The 16,835-nt window shown below is 35.5% G+C and overlaps 1 protein-coding gene across 1 annotated transcript in view; it reads left to right on the forward strand.

The window, feature by feature from the left end:
• The window catches only part of wbl (endoplasmic reticulum protein 29-like protein wbl), a 149,865-nt gene that overhangs the window by 99,007 nt on the left and 34,023 nt on the right, over positions 1–16,835 (forward strand). The window contains exon 3 of the mRNA XM_090390435.1: positions 13,091–13,252. Within this exon, the coding sequence (XP_090246561.1) occupies positions 13,091–13,252 (162 nt within the window). The remainder of the gene's footprint in view (positions 1–13,090; positions 13,253–16,835) is intronic.

Genomic DNA, 16,835 nt, shown 5'->3' on the forward strand with positions numbered 1-16,835 from the left:
TGCAACTTGGAATGTAAGGTGTCATGCAGTAGCAACATTACTGAATGATGTAATCACAAGAAAGATATTTATTTAACCAAATATTTCGGTCTGGAAATAGCAGACGTTCGTCAGTGGTAAACTGGAAATAGCAGTCGTTCGTCAGTGGTAAACTGACGATGGTCTGCTATTTCCAGACCGAAATATTTGGTTAAATAAATATCTTTCTTGTGATTCCGTGATTATATCATTCAGCCTTATGTCGCAAGTATCCTTGAAACAACAGCAACATTACTGTTGCTACTGCATGACACCTTCAAGAAATCTAAAGACGCATCGAGGTAGGGCACTTACTCTACAAACTCTCCATCTCCACCACTTAAACAACACCAACTACAGTGAACCACCACTACCATCATCACCTACACTGATGCCATCTACTGCTGACTACCACTAGTATTTTTTGTCTGTATGATATATTGCATGTGTTCTCAAAGCCAATTTATCTGGATGAAAAACCTGTATTTCCGGGAGAAAATCCCTACTACATCTGTATGAGATCGGCTAACTCACCTTCAATTGAAAAAAAAAATGAAATAAATAAAACATAAAGATTCCTCTCGTCACAATAAGAATCGAACCAAGGCCTTTTAACTGTCGTTCTTCCAGTTGCACTACAGTACTGCACAGATATCTTATCGATATCAATATCTTATGAACTTTAAAATACGTATCAGGAAATTGATTATAATAAAAATACAAAAAAATAATAAATAAATAAATAGAAGAAAAATCCTTAGTCAGCCCTCATATTTAATGGATTTAAAGATAATTTTTGTGGGTGGAAGTTGCATAAAAAAAAAAAAAGTAATGATTTTGTAATATATAATAATCTTAAAGTAAATTCCTTCTATAAAACTATTTTCATGACTTCACTTGGTTGCATGAAGATAGAAATCATATGTATTGTTTTTTGATGGAGATACCCAAATGGAGATTTAGAATCCCCAAAGACTATGAAATAGGCACTGATAACTTGGCACTAAGATACAATTAAGACTATCACCTAAATGGTTAAAAATAATAAGTAAAAAAAAAGAAACGAAAAACATCACATTATAAAAACAGTACAAATATACAGGATATATTAGCAAAGAATTAAAAATAGAAAAAAAACACAGAAAAAACAGAATGGCATAATCGGAGGTGCTTAAGGGTCAAAGCTGTATAACTGAGAGGAGACCTCCACATTGCCTTTCAAGGAATGCAGAAAACTGACCAGGGTTTCTGACATAATATACAATCATCACCTTCTCATGGTATACGTTATTAGGTTCAGTATCTACCTGGATACTGAACAAACGAGAGGATGGGCTGACAATTTGGGATTTAGCTGACCAAACTGTATTCTTATTGGCTTAAACCACAATCTAAAATGATGGTACAACATGACAGAATTTCATGGTGACTAGGGCATCATCCAGTTAAACAAGACCCTGTTGTTTTTTTTTGCCAGGGAACTAGGGCAAACAGCCAAAAGTCAGCTACTGGAACAAATCCTGAAACTCATCACCAGAGTTCAAGATCGTACTATCAACATAAGAAGTCTGAATGGTAAAGAAATGGAGCTACTGAGGAATTGGATAAGTACTAGATCTGCATAATAGAGAAGACTGAAACAAAAAAGACAAACTAGGTTAGATTTTTCTAAGCAAAAAATACAAAATGTTATATTTGGGCAATAACAATCAGGGAAATGAAGGTGTTGCTGTAGTATTAAACACTAAATATGAGGCTAATCTTCTTGAATTGCAGGCAATATCAAGTTGAGTTATATGGGCAAATATCAGAATGAGGAACTGGACAGTGAGACTTGTTTGTGTCTATAGTCCTATAGAAAGTTCTACTAAGGTGGAAGTGGAGGAATTTTTTTGAGGCTTTAGAGAAAGCAACTGATGCAATGAAAGAGGAAAAGTTAGTCCTTGTTGGGGATCTAAATAGCAGAGTAGGAAATGATTGTCAGACAAACAGAAATATATTGGGAAAATTTGGAGAAAAGAGTAAAGGTAATAATGGCAAATACCTGTTGGATTTCTGCTCAGAACATGACTAACTAACATAATGTTCCAACATAAAAATGTGCACAAATTCACGTGGAGAAAAGAGGGAAGGAATAAGAAAGCCTCATTGAACAGGATAAAACTGAACTGAGCTCTCTTTTAAGCAGGGATAAAACTGAATTTCATATTTAAAAGAACATGTAAGAAAGTTTTAAAGTGAATAAAGTTGAGCAGCCCTTAGATCTGAACTGTAGACTAAAATACACAAATATTATTCAAGAAAAAATTAAACAGTTTGAGAACAGGAACCAAACAAATAAAACATTTCAACTAATTAGGTGCAATTTTTAGTGAGATGTTAAAATATGGAAATAGACAGCAGAAACAACAAAGCTGGTATGACAGGAAGTCGACTGAATAAATTTATATGGAATAAGAGAGAAATTAGTCAAAAAATTAAATTATCTCTATACAAGATAGTGTTGAAACCAGTTTTAACTTATGGATCTGAGAGTTGGGTTAGAAGTAAAACACTTGACCAAAGACTAGAGACTGCAGATATGAGAGTCCTGAGAAAGATTAGGGGCATGAACAGATGGCATCAATGGCAGTATCGTATTCAAATTGAGGATATTAGGAAAGAACTTGACATTGTCAGCATCCAGAATGTGTTAGCAGAGCTAATTTCAGGTGGCATGGTCACTAAAACAGAATGGGAGAGGAAAGATTAGCAAAACAAGTGTTCTTTGCCAGGTTGGCAGGAAAAAGACCCAGAGGAAGATCAAGATATAGGTGGATTGATACAGTAAAAAGTGCCCTAGAATACAGAAATATAAGATATAATGTTGGAGTTTTTCATGTAGTCAAGACTCCAACTACTACATGAAAAAGTACTACTACATCAAGACTACTACATGAAAAACTTACATCATTACATGATGTAAGTTTTTCATGCAGTACTATCATATCCTGTACATCCCTTTAGGGGTACATGTCAGAAATTTGATGATGTAAATGAAAGTCGAGGAAAGGACAAAAATTTGTTTTAAAAAGTAAATATGGTATTTAATTGACTTGAAATTAAAGAAATCAGAATTTAAAAAAAAAATCATCCTACAGATAACAGTAAAAGATTTGAAGATACATACAAAAGAAGTAAGAACCATATTTCTAACATCTCCATATCTAAGGATATTGAAAACTGACAAATCATGTTCTAAATAAAAAAGAAACACAGGTTTCTTTTTTATTTAGAACATGATATCTGTGAAATAAGACCATACATATAAAACTTTGCATCATCTCCACAAAAGTAGAGTGAACTGAAAATTATTTCTCAATTTTTTATTCTGTTATGGACTGATAATTGGGAGGGGAGAACATTTATTATTATCATTATCTGATATGTCCAGGGAGTCAAGGACTCATCGAGGGAGGCTATAAATCACCCAAACCAGCCATCATACCCCTCCCTTAAATTCATTCACACTAGATGTGCTCACTACCCTCCCTAAAAGCATATTATTCCACTCACTCACTGCTCTCTGGGAGAAGAACCTAGCTCTTACTCCTTTCTTGATTGCAAATAAATTTAACTTCCATGGTTGCCTCTGTATTCTCTCCCCACCTTCCATATAACGAAAATTTTCATCAGATGTTATCTTATAACACCCATTTAAAAGTTTATAGACCTCTATCATATCATCCGTCTTTCTCCTGTTAACCAGAGTCTGCAATCTATATAATCACAATATGTCCTCATAATCTAAATCCCATAATCAAGATATAATCTTTGTAATTCTTCTTTATATCCTTTCCACAACTAATTTATCCCCTTGGAACCTGGGAGACCAAATCTGTTCAAAATGATCGAGTGTGGTCTTATCAAAGCCTTATAAAGAGACAAAATGACTTCATTATCCTTGCATGTCAAGGTTTGCTTCAACATCGCAATTATCCTCTGAGTTGTATTTGCAACTTTTGCTATGTCACTTTTTGAACATTTTTAGAAATGGAAGGAAATGACGTACGTTACTGGCATATTTTGCTTTTTTATTTCAAAAAAGGCAAACGAGCTGCGGTGGCCCATAAAAAATATGCAGCGTATATAAGGATGGTGCCTTAACAGAACGCATATGCCAAAAGTGGTTTGCCAAATTCTGTTCTGGAGATTTTGACGTTAACGATGTGCCTCGCTCCAGTCGCCGATTTGAGTGTTGTGAAGGATATCGTCGACAAAAATCTGTCGCTAACAGTTCGGGAGATTGCTGCAGTACTGAACATATGCCATACAAGCATTGAAAACCATTTGCACAAGCTGAGATATGTTTCGAAACTCAATGTTTGGGTGCCGCATGAATTGACTGAGGCTAATATGATTGTTCGCATATCCATCTGTGATTCTCTGCGATGTCGCCAAGAAAATGACCCATTTTTGAAGCGGATGATTACGGGAGATGAAAAATGGGTCGTGTACGATAATGTGGTATGTAAAAGATCATGGGGCGCCCAGAGCGAACCGCCACAAACAACCTCGAAAGCTGGATTGCATCCAAAGAAGATCATGCTCTCTATATATGCATGTGTGTGTGGTGGGATTATAAAGGTGTTGTCCACTACAAGATGTTACCGTCAGGCAGAATGATTGATTCAACTGTCTATTACTCACAGTTAATGCGGCTGGCACGTGCAATTAGCACAAAACGTCCTGAATTGGCAAATCGGAAAGGAGTTGTCTTTCACCACGACAACGCCAGACCCCACACATCGTTAACAACCCAGAGTGAATTGTTACATCTTGGCTGGGATGTTTTGCCGCATCATCCGTATTCACCGGACCTGCCACCTTCTGATTACCACTTATTCCGATCGTTGCAGAATTCTCTGAATGGGAAAACCTTCGCTAATAAGGAGGCTGTCAAAAGACACCTGGATCGGTCTTTCTCCATTAAACCTCAGGAGTCTTATGAACGCGGCTTAATGAAGTTGGTGGACAGATGGCAAGAGGTCATTGATAAAGAGGGTCAATATATAACTGACTAGTATGTATTATATATATTAAATAAAATGTCTTTCATTCCACTCTGAAAAACCAAACGAACTTATTTGCCAACCCAATACTTATAGGTCGATAGTTAGACACATCGGTTTTTGCACCACCCTTGTAAAATGGAACTAACATACATTCCTTCCATTCCTGTGGTATCGTTCCTGAGTTGACACTCAAGTTATATAAACATGTGAAAGGCATAGCCATTTCAGTTGAACATTCTTTAGCAAACGGGCTGATATTCCATCTGTCCCTATAGACAAATTCTTATCCAGATTATGCAACAGCTCTTCAATCTAATTTTCATGAACCTCTAACTCTATGTCCAATGTAGCAGTAGCACTGTGGGCCTACAATCGCATTAGTTTCCAACACTTGAGTACCATCTGCATTCAATAAAGTTATTCTTCCACATTCATTCTTTCTTTTACTTATGGGATAACAATAAAATATTTTTGGATTGCCTTTATCTTGCGTGGCCAATTTCTTTTCATACTCCGATTTAGCTTTCCTCGCAATACCCATTACTTTTCTGGCCTGAGCTTTATATATTTCATAACTCCTCTCACTCTTATTCTCATGATGTTCTTTCCACATAATCTTCTTTTTGTGAATTTCTTGCTTAATAAGATTGGACATCCATTTCACTCCCAACCTATTTATTCTTCAAACACTAGGGATACATTCAGATACTACCTCATTTAAACACTTTTTCAAAGATTCCCATGCATTGCTGACATTTTTCCCATTCAGTAACTGATACCATGGGACCAAAGATAGTATTCTCTTAAGTTGATCATAATTTCCAGCTTTGTAGTTAAGTATGTAACCTGTTTTAATCAGATCATCAATACAATTAGATACTTCCAAAGAAAGTACATAAACTTGAAAGAGATATGAAAATGAATTAGAAATTAGTTTCAAAGAAACAGTGAAAAATCACCTAGAGAAGATAACTTACTCAGAATTGTATAAATATGCAAGAATAATGCATATTTATAAATATGCATAAATTTAGAGAAGCTTATTTTTAAATAGTTTATTCAGCAGGAAATTGAAAAATATGGAAAATAATACATTGTGTCTACATTGGACCTCCCTAGTTTTAAAGAATGGTAAAAAATTGAAATGTGGAAATATGTAAGGTTTGAGTTGTTCAAATGTTCCAGAGACTACAAGTTTCATCCAGAATTTTTTTTTACAAAAACTTGGTCAGTATTCTTTCTCATTTGTGCAGTTTCGACACCATGGTCCACACACTTAAATAGTAGTAACATGTTGAAACTAGGGAGGTCCAATATGGACACTGTATATAAATCGTGTTTAGAAAAGAAAGCAGTAAACCTTAAAAATTATTCTTACAAGAGACCTCTGTTTCACATTGTTGAAGGTTATTTTTAAACAGGATTTCAACAACATGAAACGGTGCCCCAACACGTGTCCACAGCAGTCATGCCATATGTGAGTACAGTGTCCAAGAAATTAGCAAGAATGTTAAAGGATCATAACATCAGAGTGGTTTCAAAACCAACTGCCACGATCAGACAAATCTTAAGATCACCTAAAGATAAGGTCCCATTTTTTAAATATCCAGGAGTGTATGAAATTCCATGCATGTGTGGCCTTTCTTATATTGGACAGACTTCTAGAAGTCTTGAAATAAGACAGAAAGAACACGTGGGTGATGTCAATCACAACAGAATCATTACATCAGGTTTAGCTCATAATTTTTCAACTTCCAACCACGTTATAGACTGGAAAAACAGCTTTATGCCTTACATTGAAGATGACTATAGACACCAAACTTTCAAAGAAGCAGTAGTACTATGCACAGGCAATAATTTAAATAGAAATCAGGGTATTATCCTTAAAGATGTATGGAACAACCTCATCTCTTCTCTCAGCTCAACAGAACTACAATTAGCAAATAATACTGACTGAAGCATCTGAACGCATGCATGCTACACCACATGAAATATCAAATGGAGCTACTTGACAGTTACTAACATTTCTGTATTCATTTAATTTTTTTTGCATTTGTATTAGCACAGTTACAGCCTTGAGAAAGCTAGTCAGAAGCTAGCAAAACTAGTTGGCTATTTGTATGATCTTTATTAAAAAAACTTATGGTCTCATTAAAATAAAGTTATTAGTTGTAATATATTTAGACCAAATATGAACAATTTAAATGATATATAGTATAATCAAATGAAAAAACTTTCAACATCTTATCCCTAATCCAGAGTATTTTAGTAATAAGGTGTGAACCTTTTGACTACTTATATATGGAAATATGACTTCTGCATTATTTCAACCTTGCTATCACTTCTGGGTCTGGCTCCTATTGATGATACCTCAATAAAGGTTTCAACCTTTATTGAGTTCTGGGTAGTGGCCCTTCCTATAATGCATAGCATTATACTTGTCTGTAAGAATATGTGCTGTGCATTATGGATACTAAGGCAATTGATGAAGTCATTAGCCTCTCTATACAAGTAGCCCAGTCATGAAGTTACTTCACATGCAAACTTTGTTTGCTTACGCTTACAGGATGATACCAAGAATATAATTTAATATCATACCTATACATCTCGGAAATCAGGAGGACCAGATTTGCACACACACACGCATTCATCGAGATGAGGTTGCATCTAAGTCTTGTAAAGAGACAAAACTATTTCCTTATTTTTTATAAGTCAATGTTTGTTTCTGCATGACAGTTATCTTCAACTTCCTATCCACTAAAACTCCAAGATCCCTGGTCAGTTTTTCTAGCATAATCCCACCAGTCTTATATACTATTACATATTTTTTTTATACTATTACATATTTTTTTCTTATATTCTCTCCCTCACAGGCCACTCAGCTTCAGTAATAAATTCCATAGAATTTCATACAAGAATAAAAGATATTAAACTGGCAGATGCAGACATTTTAGGAAGCTTTGACATTGTCTCTTTCTTAACTACCCTCACAAAGAGACTACAGAAATTCTAACCCCAAAAATTTCCATCATTAGGAATTATTCAAATTTGCAATCACATTGGGCTACTTCACATGGAAAGATAAAATAAACAAGAGGAACGAATGGCAATGGGCTCACCCTTATGACCTAATCTAGCTAACTTTTTTTCTTGAACACTAGAAGAAAGAAATTTCACTCTTGAGTCAAGAGTGAAAATTCTTTCTAATAGTATGTTGATGAAGATTTTGCAGTTTGGAGCCACACAGAACTAGAACTCTATGCATTTCTACAAAAACACCACCCTATTTCCTCATATCAAGTTTACACTAGAAAAGGAATCATCAAGTGGTATTTCCTTTCTTGATGTATACATCCAGGCAGTGCTGACGCCTAGTATTTTTCTTGTGTGTGCGATTAATGTTTGGTGCCTTTCCAAAAATGTTTTTTTTTTTTTGAATAAAGTGTGAATAAAATAAACAGGAAATGAAAAACAAATGAAAACCACTTTACAGTATAATGTTACCTACGAATTAGTCCTGCTTATACAAATTTTTTTTACACGGAACTCAACAATTAATCATAAGTTGATTTATGATACATCAAAAAATAAAGAACTATTTTAGGTATATTTTCACAAATTTTAATCAAAAATTACAGTGATATAATCAGGTACAGTATACAATTTCAGAAATTATTTGTTCGTTTCTGGGAAGATCTGAAGGGGCCTGAACGAAAGACAATGTACCATTCGTTGTTTGTTTAAACTCTTATCTCATATTTTTTGACATCTTTTAGGCGCATTTTCTTCTGCGCCGCCTGTGTATATTGCACACTTCGCACACGCCACCAGCCTGCCCTGCATCCAGCGTAAGCAAGATGGATCCATTTCCACTTCTGTCTACCGAAAAACAACTTTTTCAGGTCATTATATCCACAGTACATTGGCTCACTATCCATCTCAAAAAATGTGACATCGTGAAATCTTTAGTATTCAGAGGGTACACAATTTGTTCTTTAGAAGAATCTCTAAAACAAGAATTGGAAATTGTCAAAGAAACAGCTTACTAAATGGATATAATTCAATAATAACCCCCGAAATAATCAATCATTCCCTGTAAATTGACACAGACAAGCTCACAGAGATGCTTTTAAAATATATATACGTAGGCTGTTCAATAAGTTATAAGACTATATTTATACAGAAAAACAGATTACCTTTAATCATCATCATTTACATGGTCTTTTTTGAAGTAACTACCATGAGATGCGATGCATTTGTCCCAACGTTGCGTCCACTTCTTAAACACATGTGAAAGTCCGTTTTTTGAGAGTTCTTTCAAAACTGCCTCTGCAGCTTTTACACATGCTTTGTTGCTTTCGAAATGGCGGCCTCTTAGTGGTTTCTTGAGCTGAGGAAACAGCCAGAAATCTCATGGTGCGAGATCAGGACTGTATGGAGGGTGTGGTAGGATATCTATGTTGTTCTTCTGCAAAACGTCCACTACACAACCAGCAATATGTGGCCTTGCATTATCGTGGTGCAATAAGAAGCCATTCTTCAGCAATGGACGCTTCCTTTTGACGTGCTGTACCATTGTCCGTAAAACATCCACATTGTATGAGCCATTTACAGTATTCCCGGGTTCTACAGCGTGTTGGTAAACAATGCCTTCGTAGTCAAAAAAACATTATGGTCATAACTTTACCAGCCGATTTTACAGTTTTTGCTTTCTTGGGGGTAGGCGAAGACGGATGCTTCCATTCACTGCTTTGTTGTTTCATTGTAGGGTCTGTGTTGTTAATGCAAGTAGTGTTAAGGACTTTAAGATTATATATGATAAATACGTTGTCAGTTGAATGAACCTCCCACGATGAGTCTATCGACTCCATGGAGGGTGTAATAATAATTATCAGATCCATCATTCTCTATAACATGTTGTTTCATGTAATTATCCCTTAGCAATTGTGTAAATCCATATTGCCATGCCATATTGCCATGCCCTCTCTCCTCCCTCCAACCAATGTCCCACATAGTTAGTATCCCATAATAATTGTTCAGCCTACACTCATTGTGCTAATCTTCCAATACATGGCAGCTACATCTTCCTGTGGATCCCCTGATCTATAGCAGCATCCAACAACACATTTTGTCCTCTTACACCAGACAGCTTCAAATGAACCATCTCCCTCAGACCTAATATCCTCTTTAACTTTTAATTTTGTTTATTGTAATTCAACTATCATTAGCAACATCCCACCTCCTGTCCTTTCCTTCTATCCTTCTTGAAAATGCAATACCCTTTACATTCTATCCCTGTAACTAATTTAATTCTCAGTCACCAGGTCTCACTAATGCCTATATTTTTTGGGCATGCCAAGCTTACCAATGCCAAAAACTCCTCGCCTTTATTCCTGGTATTTCTTGCATTCATGTACATGCATTTCAACAGCCCTTTGTATCCCATACTTACCATTGTCTAATGTCATTATCAACCCATTTAAATTGGAGAAATGTTAAATTCCATTCAGCATTCATAATCCATGTTCATATATCACGCGTGGCTGGACACATGCTTGATTTCACCCTCCCTAATGTCTCTAGTTTCCCTGGTTTTGCACTTCCACACTCTCACTAAACAACACTTTCTCCAAACACCTAACTCCAAAACCAATCGAATGTAGTCCATTGGGCATATATAAGTCCTCTCGTTCATGAATTCACTACATATATCAATTAATTGCACACCATTCCTCCTGCACAGTCTTTTCATTGGCAATCATGGCCCTCCTCAGTTCTCTACTATCATACTGAGGAAGCAGACTCGCAATCTTTTTGTTTCCACTAACAACTCTTTCATATCTTCTCTCATTGCATATTTCTCACCTTTCAAATCATTTGTGCAAGCCAATACAATCAACTCGTTTGCTCCATTCTTCTGCATACTTACAGTGTCATGTCACTTAACATCCTTTATTTGCACCTGGAAAACATGCTTTCATCACTTTTACATTAAGTACATATCTTATAAAATCTCCATACAATACTATCTCTTTTCTCCCAGTCTCTCGCACTTTTATGCTTTTCCCATTCATTCTTTCTTTCATTCTCTGTCCTTCCATACCATACACACAGCAGTCATTTCTCTAGTCAGAGAAACATTAGTAATAATAAAAATTCTGTGCTTAAACCTAACCTGATACAAAGAGCCAATTAATTATTTTTATCAAAGTTACTGTATAAAAGTGAAATTTGGACAATGAAGCAAAAATAAATAAATTAAGCAGATCAATAGCAGCTGAAATGAAATTTGTGAGTGGAAAAAAAAAAGAAGAAAAAATAACTTTATTTGATCATAAAAGAAATAATGAAAGAATTAAACTGATAATAGGAAAAATAAATAACATGGTTGGATAGAGCATATTAAAAGAATGCAAATAGAATGCCCCAAGGACTTTATTACATAACAGGGGGAAAAAAGACTAGACTTACTGATGACTTCTGTGGCTATGCCATAATAAGCCTAGAGAAATGGTGAAATCAAACATGAAGCAAGTCTGTCTTAGTATCCTTTAGTCATTATTGCAAAAATTCATCTTTATAAAACTTCCTTTAGATGTTTAAATTAACTATATAGATTGAAGGAAAACTTTCTGAGACAAGTTTAAGACATTAATCAGATATTTACAGATAATCAAGTATGCTGACTGTCATTTTTTCTCATTCTAAAGCTGAACTTTCATTGACTTTTTTCAAAGAAGCCTATTAATGCCTTGACCTATGTGGGAACACCAAAAAGACAGTTGCTTCACCAAACCCATTTCATCTGATTCAACTGAATAAGTTACCCTGAAAAATGTGAACCATTTCTCTCTTGGCAGTTTGCTTAACAAATTTTAACATTGATGAGAAAATTGTGCTTCAAAATGTTACTGCTGCTTTTGAGTGGATATCCCGCTTAATATACTGTTGATTTATAAGGCTACCTTGTTTTATATACAACTATATTTTACTGAAAAAAGAGAGCCAAAAGGCTTCACTTCGGTGATGTAAAATTATTCAAATTAAGTGGATATTGGATCCAGCATTATTTCAAAGCCAAGAGTTTCGTGCCGAATATAGAAACTATAAAAGTTTCGGCAGATCCAAGCGTAAGCAAACGTTTTGTGACAGGAACAACTCATAGTAAAGGTGGAGTAGGCTCTGATCACTATCCTTAGTATTTCCTATAATGTAAAACACATCTCCTAACGGACATGTATGATGTCATACATAATGAGGGGGGAGGGGATTACTACCCAGACCGCTTTCGCCCTTTGTTGAGGTCTCATCAGTGGGAGCCAGACCAAAATGTAAATGAACTTTACACATTGACAATGTCTTGTTAAAAAGAAAAGGGAGATTTTATTCATCTTGTATATGTGTATAATTTTTGTACATGTGTGTTTGTTTTTGTGTATGCAGTTATTAATGATTTGTATTCATTAAATTGTTCATTGTTTAGTCATTTGCAAGCAGTGTTTGTTTCCAGTGCACATGATCTCGGGAGAAAGATGTTATAGGTTAGATACTAGTCACCGAATAAACAATTTTTTATTGGCCTGATTGGCCAAGTGGTTAGCAAACCAGCAAAGGACTGCAGGTTCAAATCCCACCGTGGGTATGGATGTTTGTGATTGTCTCTGAAAATACTAGTGGTGGTGGTGGTTGGGGGCAGTAGATGGCTTTGGTGTCGATGATGTGGTTTGCTGTAGTTGGTGAATTGAGTGGTAGAGATGGAATGTTGTAGAGTAGGTGCCCTCCCTTGATGAGTCTTTGGACTCCGTAGAGGTGTCACGTAATAATTATGCCAGCCTGGTTTGGCCGAGTGGTTAGTGTATTCACTCTCCACCTAAAAGGCTGTAGGTTCGAATCCTGCACTGGGCATGGATGTTTGGAATTATCTTTATAAAGTGTATAAGTATATAATAAGTATATAATGTGTAAGCAATTTTCTCTTGGAGAACTTGATTGTTTGTTCTTTTTTTTTTTTTTTAAAGATTATGGAGAGAAAGAGAACTCAGATCTAGGAGAAAAATATGGGGTTAAAAAAGATGACTTCCCTGTAGTGAAATTATTTGTTGATGGTGTAAAAGATCCTTATACATATTCTGGTGAATTTAAGGCAGATGATCTAAAGTCTTTCATCAAGCAGCATTCAGGCAAGTAAAATGAGGAATTAACTTAGTTTGTTTAGTTAGGTTTATAAGTTGAAGTAAATTTTATTAACAGCTAGAAAGTTAAATTTCAGTTTGGGAATGTGGAAATCATTACTATGGTTGACCAATCATATGTTGTCATATGATGACAGTAAAATCACAGAGAAAATATTCCTGTAGATAAACTTATATGTTGGTTAGACATAGCTTCTAATTTTTTAGGGAATGACAACATAAACTAGATTATTAATTATAAAAACTTTAATAATTACCTATAATTTGGTAGTGTTACACTGCTATCATCAGACTAAATTGGGTTGTCTTGGCCATTGGGCTGACGATCTTAGAATGCATGCTTCCTAAATTTGGGGTTAGTCTCTTGCACCCAAATGTGTTGAGGTTTGGAAAGTTTTTTAGATGTAGTCCTTGGGTTTGGATATCTTGATATTGGCTGTCCAGCCTGTTTGGCCATAGTAGGACAGTTTGCTGCTGCAAGGGACCTGGTATACTCCAAGTCAGTCTAGGGGAAATGGTTGGTCTTTGGTGGGGTGGATAAGAGATGCCAATTTCTTATGTGGTTTGTAACTGGTTGTGAGGTCATATTTCTTTAGGATTTTTGTTAATTTTTTTAATGTACCCCAGATATATGGAAAGGTGATAGATTTAGAGTATTCCTTGCTTTGAAAGGGGGAGGGAATTGTAGTTACCTGGTTTTAATATTTTTTGGGGGGGGGTTGTAGCCGTTGGCTAAGAAGGTGTTAAGGATATAGTCAAGTTCAGTAGTTAGGGCATTGCCCTGTTTTATATAGGGTTTTTATAATTCCATATTGTTGGGAGGGAGGGAGGGTGATGTGACTGCTGGTGAATGTATCAACCTGTATGTGTAGGTTTTCTGTAAACGGAGAAAGCCAGGGATCCATCAGGCTGGCATAGAATCAGAGTGTCTAGGAAAGGGAGACTGCTGTTGTTTTCCTTTTCCAAGGTGAATTGGATCTTGGAGTGTTGATTGTTTAAGTGTGTTGTGAAATTGTGGAGTGTATCCAGGCCATGCTGCCAAATGGAGAATACATCATCCATGTAGTATAGCCATACTGTGGGTTTTTGTGGGGCAGAATTTAAGGCTTTTTCTTCAAAGGTGTCCATAAAGCAGTTTGGCCAAGGATGGAGAGAGTGGAGAACCCATGGCTGTCCCCTCTATCTGTTTGTAGAATTTTCTTTGCCAAACAAAATAGCCTGAGTTATGGTAAACTGAAATAGGACTGAGATATCAGGAGGAAATTTGGCTTGGATGAAGTCTAAGGTATCTTTGAGTGGGACATTGGCAAATAAGGATGAGACATCAGAACTGACCATTCTGCCATTGTGTTGGAGTGTGAGATTTCTATACTGACTTTAAACGGGGCTGAGTTTTTTTATATGTGAAGGTATATATATTGTATGAGCACTTTGGCTAATTTATGGGGGAATCCATGCCACTCACAATGGGATGTAATGGTACATTTTGCTTATGGATTTTTGGTAGTGCATGTATTTTTTTTGGGGGGGGGGGTCTAGAATTAAAATGTTTTAGCCTATTTCTCACTTCCACAGGCCAAGAGGTAACCTTCTTAAGGAGCCTATGGAGTTCTGATTTGTGTGCTGGTGGGTAGGTGTTTAAAACAATCTAAAACTAAAGAGGCAAGCTTACCTATGTAATCTGATTGATTTAAAACCACAGTGGCATTTCCCTTATCCACTTTGGTAATTACTACATTTTTTTTGTTGTTGTTGTTTTTCATTTCTTGCAGAGCTTCAAATTCTTTTTTTGATAGGTTATGTTTTGGTGGTTTGACTTGGGTGAGAACACTGGCTACATCCAGTCTGATGTTGTTGGTAATATGGATGGGAAGGCTGTTGATACCTCATTCTACTTGTATCATTATTTCTTCTGCAGGGATCTTTTTATAAGATCTTTATAAGATAAAATTTTTTATAATTAATAATCTAGTTTACGTTGTCATTTCCTGAAAAATTAGAAGCTAGAGAAAACATTCCTTTTCTTCACGTGTATGTACACACAACTCAAATACATTACATAGCAGATGTTTATTTATTCATTCTTTCATTTAAGATTACATTTATGAAAGTATCTTTCATTTAAGAATGAAAGATACTTTCATTCATTGTCACTGAAATGAATGTATCTTGCTCCATGCTGTGTTTCAGAGGGAACTCATGGTACATATATGATATGTAATAAGTGTGTAGAGCAGCAAAATTGTTTTTGTTTCTTTAGGCAGTTAATTGCAGGTATTTAATCTATGTATATAATGTATACAATTCTTTAAATGCAACAAATTGGGTAATGAAGGCTGATGAAAAACATTTCTTTATGTGTGTGTGAAGGTCAAAAATAGTATGTTGGGTTCCTATTACTGTTTTTTTACAAAGAAATGTTTTTCTCCATCCTTCATTACCCAATTTGTGAAGATGGTGAAGTAATTACAGGATACATCCCTGATGATCTAGGGAAATCTATCTTTCTCACTATTTCCAAAATTTCCAGAACTTTTGAATGTTCAGAATATAGACTAATAAGTTTAACAATCCATGTTACAAAATTACTACTGAGAATAATCCTAGAAAAAATAAGACACTTTGTCAATAGAAATAGAAGACACTCAGTCAGGTTTTCAAAAAGACAAACGTATACAAGAGAAGGAATTTTCAATTTGAAAACATCATGTGAAAGAATCCTCGATAACCAGAGAAGCATGTCTTTGTTTTATTGATTACACCAAAGCATTTGATTCAATAGATTACAAGAAATTAATAGATATCAATAAATTTAGTTTAATCTTTTATCCAAGTGTGAGCAAACAAACTTTGCACCTGAAAGTATCTTCAGGACTGGGGTAAGGTGATACAACACTGGGCAACTCGTTGCAAAGGTGGAGGAAGCTAACATCACTCCTATCTCAGTATCTCCCATAATGCAAAACACATCTCCTTGCGGATATGCATAATGTTATGCATTAAGGGAAGGACCACTACCCAGACTAGTTTCGACCTTTATTGAGGTCTCTTCAGTGGGAGCCAGGCCCAAGTGGAGATACCAGGCAGAAGCATTAGCAAGGTCGTCTCTACCTATAGGAGTTGCCAAACGGTGTGCCACCTTTTTATTAAATTACTCTGGATTTAGAGAAAGATGTTGAAAGTTTATTTTTCCACTTGGTTAGACTATAATAAATTTATTTTAATCCTTTATCCAAGTGTGAGCAAACAAAGTTTGTGCCTGAAAGTATCTTCAGGACTGGGGTAAGGTGATACAACACCGGGCAACTCGTTGCAAAGATGCAAACTTTGTTTGCTCACACTTGGATAAAGGATTAAACTAAATTTATTATAGTCTACTAAGTGGAAAAATAAACTTTCAAAACTTTTAATAGATATCCTACAGAATAATGGGTCAGGTTCAGTCTAATATATTTGGGACAAATGTTTACAGGCAGGAAATTCCCTTAAAGAAATAAAACAAAGAATAGAGATAGCAAGAAAGGCCTTTATTGATATGAAAACTGTTCTAACATCCAGAGACTTTGACATA

The sequence above is a fragment of the Typopeltis vanoorti genome, chromosome 1 (assembly GCF_054136105.1).
Source record: "Typopeltis vanoorti isolate ZY-2024b chromosome 1, IOZ_Tvanoo_1.0, whole genome shotgun sequence".
NCBI lineage: Eukaryota > Metazoa > Arthropoda > Arachnida > Uropygi > Thelyphonidae > Typopeltis > Typopeltis vanoorti.